General features: G+C 43.9%; 3 protein-coding genes across 3 annotated transcripts; all 3 read right to left on the reverse strand.

Moving 5' to 3' along the window:
* Positions 1-20: 20 nt before the first annotated feature.
* alox5a (arachidonate 5-lipoxygenase a) lies at positions 21-5,856 on the reverse strand. The gene is made up of 14 exons (XM_035606863.2): positions 5,505-5,856; positions 4,776-4,974; positions 4,607-4,688; positions 4,394-4,516; positions 3,742-3,848; positions 3,484-3,656; positions 3,212-3,358; positions 2,919-3,122; positions 2,751-2,837; positions 2,194-2,372; positions 1,907-2,028; positions 1,438-1,538; positions 582-752; positions 21-449 (listed from the first exon to the last, which is right to left on the reverse strand). Exons 1-14 carry the CDS (start codon positions 5,652-5,654, stop codon positions 270-272), a joined length of 2,025 nt encoding a protein of 674 aa, XP_035462756.1. The 5' UTR covers positions 5,655-5,856; the 3' UTR covers positions 21-269.
* Positions 5,857-7,673: 1,817 nt separating this feature from the next.
* Positions 7,674-14,103, reverse strand: slc25a16 (solute carrier family 25 member 16). Its single transcript, XM_035606865.2, has 10 exons — positions 13,679-14,103; positions 12,690-12,815; positions 12,422-12,514; positions 12,196-12,329; positions 11,874-11,937; positions 11,479-11,600; positions 11,285-11,351; positions 11,018-11,180; positions 10,166-10,234; positions 7,674-9,090 (listed from the first exon to the last, which is right to left on the reverse strand). Exons 2-10 carry the CDS (start codon positions 12,781-12,783, stop codon positions 8,934-8,936), a joined length of 963 nt encoding a protein of 320 aa, XP_035462758.1. The 5' UTR covers positions 12,784-12,815; positions 13,679-14,103; the 3' UTR covers positions 7,674-8,933.
* A 1,514-nt stretch (positions 14,104-15,617) lies between these two features.
* LOC118284166 (tripartite motif-containing protein 16-like) lies at positions 15,618-17,524 on the reverse strand. Its single transcript, XM_035606864.1, has one exon. The coding sequence runs from the start codon at positions 17,386-17,388 to the stop codon at positions 15,727-15,729; it is 1,662 nt and encodes a 553-aa protein (XP_035462757.1). The 5' UTR covers positions 17,389-17,524; the 3' UTR covers positions 15,618-15,726.
* Between the last annotated feature and the right edge of the window lie 238 nt (positions 17,525-17,762).

Below are 17,762 nucleotides of genomic sequence, written 5' to 3' on the forward strand. Positions count from 1 at the left end.
CAGGACACACACACTGTCACTATAAATGATAACGTTTTTAATTGGCACCTCCATGGAATAACATTCAACCAATTTTTCACATTTCAAATAAATGACAGAAGAAAATTTCGAAGCAAAGCTGAGATTTGAAAACGGGGGATTAGATCAGCATCTGTTCACTTTAATATGCAGTATTATTAAAATCACGCCGGCACATTTGGACAGAGCAGTGACATCAGCAGAGCGTCAATGAGCTGCTTGTGAATGCCCCCTGAATAAATAAATTGAACTCAAACGGCGACACTGTTGGGGATTTGGTCAGGGGACATGTTGTAGTACGGCAGCTTCTTTCCCTCGTTCCTCAGCTTGATGGAGCTGGTTATCTCCGCCAGCTGCTTCCTGAACTTCTCCATCGCCGCCTTCACTGGCTTCTCGATGAAGTGCTCATTCGGATACATGCCCAGGTAAAGCTGCGGAGAGCGAGAGAGGAGACGGGTCATCCAGCCCGTGTGTGTGTGTGTGTTGTGTGTGTGTGTGTGTGTGTGTGTGTGTGTGTGTGTGTGTGTGTGTGTGTGTGTGTGTGACCAGTGCCCTGTACGTACCTCGTTGTCCTGGTACTGGCTGAGGGCCCAAACGGCGCCCAGGTGCCAGCTGGAGCGTCCGCGATCAGGGAGGCTCTCGATGATCAGGTTCACATCTGCCATGCCCTTCTGGTTGGGCGGGGGCCTCCGCATGGTGGACGGAGCGTTGGGGATCCAGGAAAACCAGTCGTACTGCACAACGTACACAGGCCGTTCACTTTACTGTTCTTTTGTGGGAACATGTACTTCTGTTCCTACCAAATTTGACTTCTTAACATTTCTGCCAGAGCCGTGGTTACTACATTAAAAAGAAACGTGATAAGCTAAGAAAATACAATGCACTATTAACGATCAAAGCATTGGTTTCCAACCGTTTGTCTTGTGACCACTTACCAAATGTAATGTCTATGTGTTTTCTGTTTCCTCTATATACCATATTTCCATATTGTTGAATGGGTGTAGGTGCAATTATCCAGTAGCTAGCAGAAGGAGTAGTTTGTTTTTTTCTTCTTTCCTATCTCAATAACCATATTATGACCCACTGCAGGGGGCTTAGCACCGATGTTGGAAACCAGTGGATGAAACCTAACTGTATATAGTATTTCAAACCTAAAAGTAGAATAATGCGTACACACTGATGTATCAATATAAAAGAAATATAATTTAACCCGGTATCACCCGGTTATGTTACTTATGATATTTCAAATGTCCTTTTCCTTCAGTAAGATTTTGACTATTAGTCCCTTTTTCTGGTTATTTTGACTTCAATGTAGATGCACATGTCACCTTTTCCACAAGAATCCATCCACAACTGTTAGGGTGAAATGTGTTATGAAATAGGAGTATTGCATGTCAGGCTGCGGATCGTTCTGCTCACCTGTCCAAAGTTGACAGCTGCGTGCTGCGCTGAAGCGGTGAACACAATGACAGTCAGGTACTCCGTCAGCTCCTCGCGGGATTTCAGCAACTTGGGAAACTCTGTGCACAGATTGTGGATGGATGGAATTAACAGAGCGTTTTACTGTGGGAAATGTGCTTGCACAAAAGTCACAGATAGGTGATGGTGAAATGCAGGAAGGATATGAGAACACCGGGGCTCAGTCAGTGACACCATCCATTTCTTCACCTTCAAACCATGCGTCTGTGACAGAGCCGATCTGAATTTTGTAATGCTGTCTGTTCCCCCGTCGTACCTGTCTAATGAAACATTGAAGGCGAGCGAGCTGCTTCTCTCTGCGCGGAACAATAAACTTTACGCGTTGGTTTAGCTGCTGCTTTTTGATTGTTGAGAGAAAGAAAAAAAAATGATACAAACAGGGAAGCTGGGTAATGTAACGTGCGCCCACCACAGTGGTCGAAGTCCTGCATCCCGAAGCTGCACACGTCTTTAATGAAGGCCTGGATCTCCTCGTCTGCCTGCAGCGCCTCGTCGCTGGTGTAGTAAATGTGCACCACATTGGACACGAAGCTTGCAGGAAGAAAACAGCAAAGCAGTCACGTGTGGAGGAAACACAAATACCCGTGAGAATCTGTGATTCCCTCCCCACACACACACACACACACAGATTTCACTGTTTACACTTCATGTCATTTCTTGTTTCCTCCACAAACTCAGCAGACAGCTGCTCCTCACCTCTTGGTGGCCTCCCACACGCTGTAGCCGTCGTCGCGGTAGAAGTAGGTGGGCAGCTCCTCCTTGCAGTCCAAACCTCGGGCCTTGATCATGTCGGGGAAGCACAGCGACCTGAAGGTCACGGACTTCATGGCCTTCTGTATCAGCTGGACGTGACCACCTCCGCCGGTCGCGTTTGCCTCCATGCGGATTGGAGAAGAAACGGCGTCATCACAAATGATTCCTGCAGCTAATGATTGTGGTTTTGATCTATTGTTTGTAATAACTGAATGTAGTATTGCCAAATTTAAACTGAGAAATACATATGGCTGAGTAGAGGTTATGAATCTGCTTTTTCTGTGCCATTCCTCACTCTTCTAACACATTATTTCTCCATAATATTTTATATAATTTGTTTAGTGTAATACGGATTATCAGGCTTTTCTCTGTCATCTCCCACTTTTCATAATTCTTCTCATCTCTACTTCTCTCTCATTATATTTTAACAGAAAAAGAGTAAACCCCTCTTTTGTTTTCTCTCCCCTTCTAAACTGCCCTTCTATACATCCGCAGCTCACCTTGTCAAAGATGCCACACTCGTTGATGAGCTGCTCTCTGGCCTTGGTGTTGATGGCGATGGTGAAGCGAATGTGTGGGAGCAGGAGCTGGGGAGAAGGAAGGAATCAGCCGGTGAGCCAATTGATCAATTCTCACAAATAATCAATTTGAATCCGTCCGAGTCGTACCTTATACACGGGGTGGACAGCCGGGAGCTGCCTGTACATGGCGATCGCAAACATCTCCGTTATGAGATGTGTCCTGAGCAGGTGGGTGATGTTCTGGTGGTACTGGAAGTCAGCCGAGCGAACCCAGATCTTCGCCAGCAGCCAGTCATTCTCGCCATCAGTGGGCAGGAAGATCGGGGTGTCCTCGCCCGGAGTCTGGCCAAGCTGTAGAACACCGAGGAACGAGGGAGAACATTGATTTATGGAATTTGACCTCATGAAACGATGCCAGTTAATGCTCGGCCTCGCTGTACCTGTATGGCAATGGGCAGGATCTTCTTCTTGACGTTCCTGTAGAGCAGACACATCGGAGCAGCCAGGTACTGCATGGTGCACGGGTCCGTGCGGTTAGCTCTGATGCCGTCTATCACCTCGTAGTCTACTAGGTAGATGTTACCTGCCTGGAGCCAGAACATTGGTGGTACATGAAGCACCGTCAACATTTATCCGTGCTTTTAAATTTTGGAAAATGAAAAAAACAAAAAACAAAGACGTAGATACACAGAACAACAGAACATGTCTCTACCTCCACTTCCTGCTCCAGAGTCAGATCCCTCTCCAGGCTGACGGAAACCATCTCGTGTGTGACAGGAAACTTCTCCGGGAGCTTGGTGCACTTTTGGATCACCACGGGGTTGCAGCCATTCAGAAACTGGTAGCCAAACATGAAGTCCTCCTTCCAGTGTTGCATCACATACTCTGGGTGAATATAATATAATATATTATGATAGAATATAGTAAAATAGAATATAATATAATATGACATCATATACGTGAGGCTGACCTGAGATTGTGTTTTTGATCCTCACAAAGATCCTCTCAAAGTCATCTAATCCAGTCCAGGAGGACTGGAACATGTGCATGAAGTGGTTCACGCACAGGTTGTCTATCCTGGAAATATTGTTAGCATCATCATGATCATATTTCTCACCGTCACATTTTTATGAGAAAAAAAAAGGGGTCAAAGAATCATAAATCAGATGCGTACTAGAAAAAGAATGTGTGTATGTTCATTCAAATCATGATCCTTTTTGCAGCAAAAAAACTGAATCAAACGAATGAGGCACTCATCACAATTTTCCATGTGTGGTTTTTTTTTTTCATGTGAACCATCAATGATTTCCTAAATTTGTCATTTTTGTCGCAAGAGCACCTTTGTCATGCCAGTCAACAGTTGTATGCTTTGGATCTGTTTTGCATTATTGTGCGTTGGTCGGAGCTGCCACGTCCACGTGACGGTGCATGATGCAAATGCCCCCCCCCCCCGGGGCGACGAACAATTACGCCTCTGTTACTCCAGGTAATGCAGAGTGCAGAAAAAACAGAACCGAAAAGAAGTGCTCAGCTCCACTGACTCTGTCCTGAGGGCCATCAGCTGCCACTTGGAGGCCTGCTGGAGCGCCACTGAAGCAGGCCGTGTGAGGGGGAGCACTTACGCCTTGACGTAGTTCAGCACAAAATCCACCCCTTTCTCGCTGTCGAACTGGATGTCTCGAGGCAGATCCTTGTGAGCGTTGGCGTCTATGCTCATGGGGAAGCCGGGCTGCCACTCCTTCCATCTAGAAAAGGACAGCAGAGTCATTATTGGGCCTATCGCCGCAGCCTCCGACGGAGGCCGACGACACACTGCACGTGTAGAGTGAACCCGCCTGAAGGTCTTTCTCCTGAAATTCAGCTCCTTTTGTCTGTGCTGTTTGACGAGGCTGGTCTTGTCATCCTGGGGCAGATGTGCTACGACAGACAAGACAGTCTGGGTTTTTTTGTGCTGCAGACCCTCGACTGACGATGGGCAAACTTGACAAATGAGCTGACGACTACCTCGTCCGTCCCGCAGCACAATCTCCTTGTCGTCCACCAGCCAGCTGAAGCAGGGGAACTCCAGGTAGTCTCCCGAGGGGGTCTTGACGGTGATGTACTTGCAGTACCAGTCGTCCTGCACCCAGTACTTCTTTTTCTCAATCTTCACCAGCACAAGCTCGCCCAGGTCCTCCTCGACCCTCACGTCGTAGGAGTCCACCTGCAATTGAGTCAGCGGCTAGATGAGGAGCACGTGCTGCGGGGAACGGGGTCATTTACTGAGTTGGGTCTTTTTTCATCTCATTAGAAAGTTTGGAGTATATATATATATATATATAATTATTTATTTAATTATTATTTAAGTCACAGGCTTGTTCTTTCTTCATCAATGACATGCGGTGCAGAAGATGTTGTAGACAGCTACGATATATATATATATGACTTTAATGTGCGTCATGTTCCAATAAAAACATTTACAATAAAGGTATTGTGTAGCTCAGTTTACAGTATCTACTTGGGTTTGGGATGAGTGGTAACATTTCCACCTCTACAGTGTACAGGCCCCGCAAATGTGCCGTTTGACCTTGATCCACATTTTTCTTTCTCTTTCTTACTTCATCGAAAGATCACACGATGAAAAAGCCTGCCGACATTTTTCCACTCAGTACATTTCACGTTTACGGTGTCAGTGTGCAGGTGTCGACGCTCGGGGTCGTCATCGCAGCCCCTCGGCAGTGGCGCGTCACTTACCGCCCCCCTCTCGAAGTCATTGTACAGAGGTTTGTCCAGCAGCGTTCTCTCGCTGCACCGATCTGTGCCCACCAGTGTGATGAAGATATAGTCGTCTGTCCCTGCGAACCACTGGCTCCCCGTGGCAACGGTCACCGTGTAGGTAGGCATGTCGGATGCAAAGAATGTCCCTGTGAGGATGAGGAAATCTGCAGACAACCGACCCTGCTCCCGACCATGAAAAGTGCAGATCGGGGCTTTTAGCAAAACAGGCAAGTTTCCTCTTTCTGCTCAGAACTCTATTTCACCAACTCTACAGAAACACCGAGACGATGTGTGATCAGATGGAAGAGGGCGTTGCAGGAAGCGCACAGTCTTTCGTCCCTCGGTGATGTGAGCCAGTGAACCTCACACTGTAAATGAGGTCAGACCGTCCCTCCGTGGAGTGTTATCAGTGATGATTACAGCCCTGAATGTGTGAACAGGAAAAGTGATCACATCCCAGATATCGAATGAATTTTTCTTTGTCTGAAAACGACCCTCCTGTCAGAGAGAATTCCTTTGATAGAGACCAAAAAAACCCAAAAGAAAACAGACAATGACAGGGTTTTCATTTTGGGTTTATGTTTAACTGGTGATGAAGTTTCATCAAGGAACATGTGAACACACTCTTGTTTGTTCTTTTACACATCATATTTCCCAGTCAAATCAGTGTGTGACGTGGAGGTAGTGTATTCCAGCTTCAGTGAAATAAATGCAAAGTCCCTCTGTGGTTTTTAAGAGTCCACCAACATGAGCCGGGGTCTGTATGTCTCTAATTTCGTCGATCTTTAAAATCCGAGTCTGCACCATCTCGTTCGGATGTGACAAGGTGACGGGACAGGACAAGATCATTCAGGGGATTCAAATCTCGGTCGTATTTTTGAGGAGGTGATATGTGACGTGTAATTCTGCTCCTAGAAAGCACGACAGGCAAAAAACGTTCAAATTAAAAAACAAAAACAGGCATTTTCACCTATTTTCTTTCACTGGGATCTAAGTGAGCCTGTATGAGTTGTACAGCCACGACATACATTTGTGTGTGCAAGTATCTGAATATTCCTCATCTTGTGAATTTTCTGATCTGATCTGATCTGAGACTGTAAAACGACACAGCAGCAGTAACAAGGAAAAACCACGGATTCCGAAACCAAACACAGAAGTCAAAAGAGCAGGAAGTGAAAGGTCCTCTGTACACAGCAGTACAGCAGATGGACAGAAGAAAAAGAAAGAAATGCTGCCGAAGACTATTATTCTGTATTTCCCAAATGGCAGCTGCCACTCACCAGTGGGAGGATGTGGGATTATATCTCAGGCCCAGACAGTTGGATGCTGGGGTCTATCCGTGGTCACATGCATCTGGGCGATCACACCGAAGTCTCTCATTGACTCTCGGTTTTTTAAAGGTGATCCGGGAGAATTACAGGTTCACAGATCTTTAGACCTTCGTCGAGCTGTCTGGAGCCGACGGGCCGTTTTCTATTTAATCAGACACCTGAAATGAACATTTTGGTTTCGGTGTGTGCGGTGTGTGTGTGTGTGTACTAGCTGGTTGGCAATTCCAATAGTGAATCAAAATGTGAGAATTCTTTCACTCCTTGATTTCTTTTCTCATTATGCATCTTCAGGTCGATTGTTGGGATCAGAAGTTTGTAGTTTTGGTTTTTTGTTTGACGGGTGACTGCACCTCTTCGGCAGTTAATAGCTTTCAAAGAGTTCAGTGTGAATTCATTCAACGTTCTACGGGCTGATACTGAGGGCTCACAACATGATCCAATGGCAGCAAACACTACCTATTGGGCGCGAATGCACCCTCTTCATAAATTAAACATTTGAAAGGGATCACAAGCCCAAAAAACAGGTTGGAAACCACTGTTCTAGGGCGTCTGCCCATTGAAATATCTCACTGTGCAAACACAATGACCCCAAAGCTGAGGCAGCAACTGAAGCATGTGAGGAAGCTCAATCTCAATCACCCTGGTGAAGTAAGACTTTGGACGCAGGAGGCGGCAAGAGGCTGAAAAAATGGAGCTGCTGATGAGGCCCATGCAGACACTGGTGGTGTGTGTGTCGTTCAGCCATTAATGCTCAGGCTTCCTGGGGAATAGACACATTTCTTTGGCAAGGCAAAAAGAGAGAGAGAGAGACTCATAAAGAGCCTATTCTGACTTGTATTTGAAAAGAGGTGCATGAAATATGTATGAGTGTCTGTATCCAGCTCTGATGGTAAACAATTCATTTGATATTCAACGCTGCCACCCAGTGGCAACAGGTCGCTAAATCAATAAATACAAAAAGAAAACGCTTCAGTGCAAATTTTCTCCTGAGATCATTCAGGTAAACGACTCACTCCAGACATACGTCAGACATACATTCAGTTCATGTCATAACGTCTGACTCCCCCCTCATCTTACTGATCACAGCTGAGCATGGACGTAAAAAATTCAATTTCATCAAACATGCTACACATTAATCATCTGAGTACACATTTGACGTTTTTCCAGCAAATTAATACACATACAGTAACTGCCCCATTCAATGTTTGGCAATAAAATTGTGAAGTTTCTTTGACACTGAAAAACTGAAAACATGTGCAACCCAGGGTACTGCATCTTTTAAAAAAATAACTCAGCAGGTAAAGTGTGTTATATCAATCTCAGATTTGTGTCGAATACACTAAAACCCAAATAAACAAAACATTATGACACAAGATCATTTTACAATTTCAGGAAGCTTTCAACAAGTCAAATCGCTAAGACGAAGACATAATAGACAATAAAGAAAGTGTGTAGCTGTAGAACTCAAGTGTTTAAGGGTGATATAGGTTTTTAAATAAATACACATCATTGAATTTTCGTAAAACAATAAAAGACAATGATTGTTACGAAGCGAATTTGATTATTTTTAGGCAGATGTCCATCTTAAAATCAGGAAGAGACAAGTGGGTGGAGATCCGTGTCTGCTACACAATCAGAGGGTTGTTGCTGTGTTGTCGGCAACATTGTTGAGGAGTATATCATTGCTGTAAGCCATCCGTCCAACCAACCAAACCAGGCCAAAGAGGCTGCTGCCCCACTGTATCCATGGAGACGCTGATGAGGGAGTTGTTCGAATATAAGCCACATGTTGTGTGGTTCAGTTCACCATCACTTAAAAGGTGGCAAGTCACAAGAAATAGGAAGGAATGAAACACAAACAGGCACAGGGGGTTAACTTGTTGTTTGATATCTGGTTTTCATTTCATAGAATCAAGTGACTTCCCCTGGTGCCTTCAGTGAACTCAAGGAAAAGGCAATGCCCACGTTGAGGAGTTTAAGACGTAGCAAGCGAGTCTCGCATTCACTCGGTGAAGAAAGCGTTGCAGTTGAGCTGCCCCGTGACTCGGTGTGGCTCCAGGTAAAAAAACAGCGGCTAGTTCAGGTGCAGGACCTGCTTCATGAATTCGTAGGTGGTGAAGGCCACGGCTTGAGAGGGGACACAGCGGACGTAGTTGAGAGAAAGGCCTCGATACAGTCCCTTCTTGATCCCGTACTCCCTGTACACGTACTTCAGGGTCTTGCTCAGTGATCTGTTCAAGTGCGAGACAAGATAATATAATAACAGACACGTTTTAGAGTGACAGAAAATAAATACATTTAAAAACCACTGGTTATGTGTCCTGAAGTTTGAGCTGACAATTAAGTATCGAATCTGTTACTTTCTTTTCACAGGACGATTTTGTTTTAAGATATTTCCTTTTATATCAGTAATGACAAATCAGCCTCGTCTGTTGTTGTTGCTGCCAGTGCAACGACCTCAAACCTGTCGGGAGACTATTGACCCTCTGTGGCACTGATGTAGTGACTGAACACTTTCTTTAGAAAAAAATCTTCAATGTTGAGGGAAAGTAGATAAGGCAAAAACAAAGAGCAACGCTTGGACTGGCCTAATGTGAACTTGCGCAGGTATGAACGGTATGTTGCCATAGTTCTACAGCTCAGTTGCAACTCTACTCCTTAAAGTTCTTGGCTTTGGCGTTTTATCTAATGTAAACAGTCCTCCTTCTGGAATTCTTTTTTCTCCCTTCCTTGCAAGCACGAAGTTCATCAAACTCTGCTGTGGAATCAACTATTTTAAGTGGAAACTTGAATTAAAACCTTCAGAGCTCCTCGTGCTTTTCTTTTATCTTTTTTTCTTTTTAACGTTGATCCATAGCCACAGAGAGGAGGTAGAGAAGCTGGGAGCACACATTACTTATTAAGGAACCAGACAGTGCAGACCTACTTGCCTGAGGCTACTGTCAACAGGTTCATTTTTAAACAACTCCCCCACTTAGAGACACACTAACAACTTCTGCAGAACAGAATATCAATTCTTTAGATAGATGAGCATTAAGCCTCTCATTTGTTGTTTCCATCTCTATTATCACCCTCAGTACAACGGTACAAGCTTACAGTTAGTTCTCTCTCATTTAGTGTCACCAGTAAGAATAGTTTCACTGCCAAACCCACAAATCAAATCAGTGACCAATCAACGATACTAGGAACTAAAAATCTGGTCTAATCATTATTCTATTGAGTACATTACTCACACCGATTGGTGTAATGTACAGCGGTGCATCGCGGTCTGACACGACATGCAGAGTAGGAACAGGTGCTACTTACACACATTTCTCCGAGTCAGGGAGCAAGGCGCCTAACTGCATTCTTCTCCTCGCCACATCCAACGGGTACCTAGTGAGAAGAAACACAATATGACACATCAACCGCCAATTAATATAATAATAATGGTGATGATAATAATCTTTATTCATGTAACACCGTGTATACAGATTGTTTTGAAAGACAAAGCCGACACAGGACACTCAGGGGCAGTCTCCAAAATGCATTCACACAAATAAAAAAAAGTAGGATATAAAAGCAATAAGAGAACTTCATGTCAAAAAAACAGTTAATACAGATAAAAGAATGTGAACAATAAAAAAAAGGACAACATTATCTAAAAGCAAATAAATACAAATAAACGAATAAAGGCAATAGAGCATAAAATATAAAAAGACGACGACACATGAAGGCAAGTCTGTAAAAATGGGTTTTAAGAAGAGATTTAAAAGAAGTCACTGAATCTGAAAGTATTATCTCCTCAGGCAGGTCGCCCCGCCCGAGGATCTCAGGCTGTGAGCTGGCTCATATGGGGTCAACATTTCTGCTTTGTCGTGCAGCTTGGAGCCAGACCCAGTCTAGCTTTAAAAGTGATTAGAAAAAATCTTAGAATCAATTCTTAACCGAGCAGGGAGCCAGGAAGCCAGGTAACCAGTAAGAAGCCGAGCTGCTGTGTTCTGAACTAGTTGGAGGCGAGAGAGCGACGTCTGATACATGCCAGGAAGAATTAAATCAACACACCCCGGCCATAAACCACAAACGACCCGGCCACACTGTCAGCTCATCGTTTATGAGAGTCTTGCACTTGGAGCTTGTCGACTGCCTATGTACATTAACTAAGTGCTGTAAACTTACGATATCGTCTGAGCGATGGCACCAGCGACCCCGCCGCAGAGCAGGTTGACTTTGGTTTTCAGAACCAGGACGTCCGGGTTGTCTGAGGAGGGGCGTCCGAGCATCTCTGGGAAATGTTTCAAGCCGAGGCTCTTCAAGGTTCCATAGGTGAAGAATGAGAACCCTGGAGGATAAAAACAGGTCAAAGACAAAGAGTAAAGCTAAGGACAATGCTCAAAATTATACTGAATTAGTGTCAGTGTATGTCAAAATAATCTCAATAGTCACCTGCATAAGGGGCCATTCCAATAAGTGTTGGGGTAAGTCCCCTGTAGAAGCCCGGAATGCCCCCCTCCTATTCAGAGGGGGAAAAAAACAGCATTCTGTCTCAGTATTTAGTTTTCATGCATTTGTAATGAAAGACTCCAATTTCTGGGAAGACAGTGCCATTTGTTTAGAAACGCTGAGCACTGGCAGATCACCTTAAGGTAGATGGTGTTGAAGGCATTGGCAATTCCAGTGTAGCGATGCTCTCCCGTCACCTGGAAGGCCAGTCTGGCTCGGATCACATCCAGAGGGTAGGTGAATATCACCGCAGTCATCCCTGAAAAAATACACAGAATACGAACGTAGTAGAAAAGACACAATCGATGGCTATGGTTGTGCTTCATTGTGGTTTTCTGAGATTTGAGTCACTTTCTGGCTGCACACTTTTGAATGTGCTGAGGCTCAGAGCCTGAAGAACTAAGATGTGTAACTGTTCACAAATGTAAACGTGCACCCATGTGGCGTCAGCCAATGATCAAATGAGACGGAAGAAGTTGCCAGTTCAGTCCGTGATATCCAGCAAGTCTCATCAGTACTGACGATGAATTACCTGCCATCGAGCCTGCCATGAGGCGGTGGATGTGTCCAGAGATCCCCATCTTTTTGCTTAGCATCTTTGAAAAGGATCAGCGAGGGGGAAACAAAGGGTCAACAGGTTCACCAATACAAACAATCCACGGGTAAAAAAATAAAAAATAATAACTCTATTCACTTCAACTGTAGCAAAATATCACTATAACAAAAAACACACCTTGTAACGAAATAAAATCACATCATTTCACTAATCAACCTCTACTGTCAGTTTCCCTACGACCCATTTTTATAACTTTGCCCTCTGAAAGTGTTATTTCACAACTAAGCATGAACTGTACCTTTTTATATTTGTCAAAGGCCATGAACTGGATAGCTCCATATGGAAATATCCTGACCATCATTGCCCCGTTACCCTTGTACAAGCCGAGGAAGCCTTCTTTCTTTGGCACAGCTTGGAGAGTGGAAAACACTCCTGCAAAAGAGAAGATCGGACATTCCCCTCATGTGGCACACACGTGTGAAAACTTATCTGGCTTTTTCTGCGTTTGTCTGCTGATGTTTTACCGAGATGTTTGTAATGGGGGTTCTGGGCTTGAAGAAGAATCTTGACTCTGTCCAGGGGAGCGATGGTACTCTTGGCACAGCATCCTGCAACACCTTAACCAAAACAGAGAGCATTAACACATCTATAATTACATGTCTAGTGTAAAAAGGGATGACGGATGACGATTATGAAGGCTGCACAGACATGAATGGTCACAAAGGAAAGCCGCAGTGTGTAAATCATCACAGACGTGAATGCGACATTACAGACTGATGAGTCAGATCCTACCTCCGGCTACAAAGGAGCGAATCCAGTGGTAGTCCCTCTTGCCGGGGGCGCTGCCTATGGCAGCAGGTGTGGCGACTGCAGCCTCTGATGTCATTCTCTCTGCTCAGGAATCTGCCACATCCATGGCTGTGCAATGTAGAGAAAGAATGTAAAAGGAGGTTGAGATTGGGACATTGCTGTTAAGGTTAAAAGCTTCCAGTGGTGGAGTATCCAGATAATTAATTAAAAGTACTAAGAGATGTCAAAAGAAAAAATACAGTAAAAGTCCTCCCTTGCAAATGTTATCTAAGTAAAAGAAAGAACATAAAAGTAACAAATACAGAAAATGGTCACTGCGACTGCTGGATCTTTAGATTATTATTATTATTATTATCGTAATTACTAATGCACAATGAGTGAATGAACAAGAAGCATTCTACTGTTCTATCTGACATGCAGCTTATTCTAACTATCCAATACGGTGCTGCAACGAATTACAGTTTGCATTTTTTGGATTCATCCGGTGACTGTTGACTTGATCATTGATTATGAGCCACCGGGACACGTTGGAATGTCTTGTTTCGTCTGACCAATAGTCAAACGTCAGATCAATTCGGTTTACTGTGATTTAATGAATGGATCCTCATGGCTGCTAAATAAAAAAAACTTTGAAATTGGCAATGTCCTGTTGATCGACGAATTAATCAACTGATCGTTTTCTGCTTTAATCTCATACAACGTTGCTGCGCAGAACATAAACGTGAGTCATTCTGTGACCTTTGCATGGGTTTGGGGTGTCAAATCTAAATTGGTAAATGAATTACACATGTTAGATATGGGAGTGGGGAATAAAAAAAAACTACTGTACTGTAATGGAGTAGAAGTATAAAGCAGCTCAAACAAAGTACAAGTACCTCAAGCAAAGCCCTCGTGTACATGGACTTAACGTCCACATTCAGCAGGTAGATTTAGCCCCAACACAACAACTGCCGGTCACAACGGATACTCACAAGATGATGAGAACAGTCAGCCAGGAGCTACGCGTCGTGTTCGTCCTTCGATGAGCTGCAGCTTGTGTCGGATCCTTCCTGCCAGGAAAAGATGTAGCTGTTATCCAGTGGTAAAATCTGTGGCACCTGCAGTATTCACGTTACAACATTTGTGTCCTTCGTCCGAAGGCGACTGACACATTCTGGTCGCATGTTGATGACGTGGGATGACGTAGATCGCGCGCGCGCGCGCTTTCCTGTTTTCGACGCTCGCTGCTGCGCGACGAGCAGTTCAACTGGTTTTATTTGGTTTTCAAAGCTTGATGAAGCTCCGCTCAGTACACAGAAACACTGAACCGGAGAATCAGCTGTGGTCGCCGCTGCGTGAACGTGCTGTTGTAGTGATCGTCCGCGTGTCTGCCGCCGCCCTGGAGCGCTGATCAGCTGTTTGTTCAGAATGTATCAATGCTGAAGGCGGAGCGTGTCCAAAATGGACACTGCACTTTTCCCTGGACCCTAGACATCACGCAGTGCCAAGTGTGAGGCTGATAGTGTGAAGACCACAAAACATATGTATGTATGTATGATGGTGGAAATTAGATGAATATCATCATAGGCTGCAGACAGAATTATGCAAAGAATGATATTTTCAGAAAGAAGCTACCTTCCCCCCTTTTTTTTGTAACAGAATGAAGATTGGGGTTATTTTATACACAACACATTGGTAGTAAGGATATTAATGGTGGTGGTGGTCATCATTCATATCCGGACAACCTATGTGTTTATTATTAAATTCTTCACTGCAACACACTTTTTTATGCGAGTGTAAAGTTCTTCATACATCTAGCCTCCTAAATTGCTGTCAATGTTCACCGGATTGATGGATTTAACTTTGAAATGTCTCTCTTGATATCTCTCAAAATCCTATGTGAAACACTTATGGGCTGTCAGCTTGAACAAAAGTACAGATTTCTCTGAGTTTGAACGTTGTTAAAAAGATTGGGAATACAGAAGTCAGCAAAATTTGTAACTTTTTTTCAGCTTTCTGCTTGGATTAAGGTCATTTTAATGGACTTTGTCCTCTGAACCAACTGCTCGTTGGATGATTTCTTATCAGTGTCTGCAAGGAGGTGATAGGTAACAGTTCCAGTTCCAGTGCTGAGCATGTAAAGAAGTGACTCGGGTTCAGCAGAGCTGAAGCTCAGTAGACTCAGTCTAACCCCCTTTCAGGATTACAGCGATTATAAATGACACAGATATGGTTACAAATGTCATATAGTTTTATGTTCCTTTTAAAATATTCAACTGTGTCTCCATGGCAACCACCACTTCTTTTAAGTAAGTGTTTCATTATTAGGCAAAAAGAAAAATGGGTCAAAAAACATAAAATGCAAAACATCTAATGAGCTGATTTAGCTTAACAAATTTCTTGAAACACTCCTTTTAGCCTTAAAAATAAAGCAAAGCATGTGTAATAAATGACAGAAGCTGGATATATTGATTCACGACTGATTTATTTTATGTTACCTTTAGACAAAATGGCAAATCAAAGTACTTTACACAAGACCAAAGAAAGATATGAGGCAGTATAGAAACACAGGTACAGATATGCTTCATTACAAAATAAAAGATACAGATGAGCTAAAATGAAACAAAACTGAATAGAATAGAACAAAATAAAAGAATAAATGCAGTGGGATTCAGAATGTAATGAATTTTATATTTCAATAAAAGGCAAACTATAGAGTAATGTGTGGAAAAACTGAACACTGCATCTCACTCAGACAAACTGTCCAACACCGGAGGTGTCTGGAAGATTTAGAAAGTAGCTGCAGAATACAAAGATATTTTGACCCAACATTATTGCTGTATTGTCAAAGGAAAAAGTTTTATTGATCAGTGTCCAAACAATTTTACACATAAAAGCATCAAGAGAAAAACTTTATGAACCTTGAGACAACCTTATGAACCTTGTGTCACAACAATGAGCTTTGAGCAACAAACCTGAAGAGAAAAGAAGTTAAAGGTTTGAACACAATTTAACTCTCTGCACTTTGAATGACTCAATTCTATTTGAGTTTACAGAACTCGGCTGTGGATCCTACTTTATAGAACCTAACTCCAGCATAGAGAGGCTGAGTGAATGTGGTCTGGACTCTGTGGAGGAGAGTCATGGTGTCTGAGACGCTGTAGAAGGACAGAATACCTGCACTGTGATCCAGGTACACTCCTATTGTGGAGGACTGAGGACCTGAGACTGGAGTGTTGACTTTGTTGAAATAAAAGTGATAACTGTTTCTGTAATGATCTAACGCCCAAGACTTGTCATTGTATCCAAATCCACATTCTTCTAACCTCCACCCTCTGCTGATATTCTTGTATGTGAGTGCTACACAGAGTCTTCCTCTGCTCTCCACTTCCCAGTAACAACATCCAGTCAGGCTCTCTCTGCTCAGGACCTGATAATAATTAGTGAATCTGTCGGGGTGTCTAGAATAAAACTGTTCTTCTCTCATTGTTGCTTTTCTGTTTCCCTCCGATAACAGCAGACGCGTGTTTGATGTGTTTGGATCCAGTGTGATTTCCTGTGCATATGTTAAGAATTCAGCTCTGGTCTTGGGCTCTGGTTGTGACAGTGAAACATCCAGTTGGGTCACAGTCAGTGAAATGTTAGTCCATGTCTCAGTCAGAATGTCTACTAGTTGCCATCTGACCTCTGACACAGCTGCTGTCACACCCTCAAAGTGCCTCAGGGGACTGTTGATGCTGGATGAGTGTGTAGATTGAATGAGTGGTGACAGTGAGGGGTAGTTGTGTAGAAACTGGTTGTGATCCTCTGTGTGTGAGAGCTGCTTCAGTTCAGCGTCTTTCCGCTTCAGCTCAGTGATCTCCTGCTCCAGCGTCTCCTGAATCTCTTTAGATCGACTCACTTCAGTTTTCTGCAGGGATCTGATCTGCTGCTTCACATCAGAGGTTTTTTTCTCCATGAGACGGATCAGCTCTGAGATCTTCTCGCTGTCCTCCACAGCTTTATCGGCAGAGGCATTGACAGCCTCCACCCCCCGTTGTAGCAGCTCCACATCTTTCTCTGTGTCCTGGAGTCTCTGCTGGATTTGTTGTTGACTCAGCTCGAGCTCTCTCTGCCTCGCTCTCCTCTCTGCTGCAGCTGAGACTGTGTCGTGGCCTTTATGTTCGTCCACAGAGCAGAGATAACAGATACACTGCTGATCAGTGCGGCAGAACATCTTTATCACCTCATCATGACGAGAGCAGATGTTCTCCTGGAGCTTCTTGGTGGGGTCCACCAGCTTGTGCTTCTTTAACTGAGGTACATCATAATGAAGTTGGATGTGTTTTTCACAATAAGAGACCAAACAAACCAAACAGGACTTGACAGCTTTCAGTTTTCTTTCAATGCAAACATCACAGGGCACATCTTCAGGTCCAGCATAGCAGTGATCAGCAGGAGCAGCATGGAGTCCAGTCTTCTTCAGCTCCTCCACTAAAACTGCTAAAATTGTGTTTTTCACCAGGACAGGCTTTGGTGTGAAGGTCTGCATACACTGAGGGCAGCTGTGGATTATCTTCTCATCCTCTTTGTCCCAGTGGGTTTCAATACAGCTCATGCAGTAGCTGTGTCCACAGGGAATAACCACCGGATCCTTCAATAGATCCAGACAGATCGAACAAGAGATGGTTTCCCTTCCGAGCTCAATTCCTTTCTCCGCCATTTCACCTCTCAGTGACTGGCTGTCTTATGATTCTGGCAAGACTTCCTCAAGAAATTGTGCTTGTCTTTCCAGGTGGTGGTGTGGGTCCGATTTTTAATTTCAAATGTGGTCAAGTAACTCAGTGTGTCGCCCCTGTGAATGCTGATTCTTAGAGGATTCACTTCCTGTTTTATGCGATGAGATCGAAGATCACAGGAGTGTGTGTGCCTTTGATCCCATGATCATTGTATCAACAGGGATGACATCACATTTGCATCAAAATTGAATGCTTTGATTTGATTTGTGTATTCATTTTGTCAGAGAGTAAAGATCTCAAAGCCGCATTTCCACCTCAGGAACTATACCCAGGAACTAGGAATTAAGGGAGAAAGTCT

The sequence above is a fragment of the Scophthalmus maximus genome, chromosome 10, assembly GCF_022379125.1.
Source record: "Scophthalmus maximus strain ysfricsl-2021 chromosome 10, ASM2237912v1, whole genome shotgun sequence".
NCBI classification, from domain to species: Eukaryota; Metazoa; Chordata; class Actinopteri; order Pleuronectiformes; family Scophthalmidae; genus Scophthalmus; species Scophthalmus maximus.

Coding starts and splice junctions, on each gene's coding strand:
- alox5a (XM_035606863.2), bottom strand. CDS start 5,654: ATGCCTACCTACACGGTGACCGTTGCCACGGGGAGCCAGTGGTTCGCA. Junction 2,373..2,750: donor AGTGTGGCATCTTTGACAAG/GTGAGCTGCGGA, acceptor ATCCGCATGGAG/GCAAACGCGACCGGCGGAGG. Junction 2,029..2,193: donor GTGTGGGAGGCCACCAAGAG/GTGAGGAGCAGC, acceptor TCTTCCTGCAAG/CTTCGTGTCCAATGTGGTGC.
- slc25a16 (XM_035606865.2), bottom strand. CDS start 12,783: ATGACATCAGAGGCTGCAGTCGCCACACCTGCTGCCATAGGCAGCGCC. Junction 11,938..12,195: donor CCTTTGACAAATATAAAAAG/GTACAGTTCATG, acceptor TCCTTTTCAAAG/ATGCTAAGCAAAAAGATGGG. Junction 11,601..11,873: donor CATGGCAGGCTCGATGGCAG/GTAATTCATCGT, acceptor GTATTTTTTCAG/GGATGACTGCGGTGATATTC.
- LOC118284166 (XM_035606864.1), bottom strand. CDS start 17,388: ATGGCGGAGAAAGGAATTGAGCTCGGAAGGGAAACCATCTCTTGTTCG.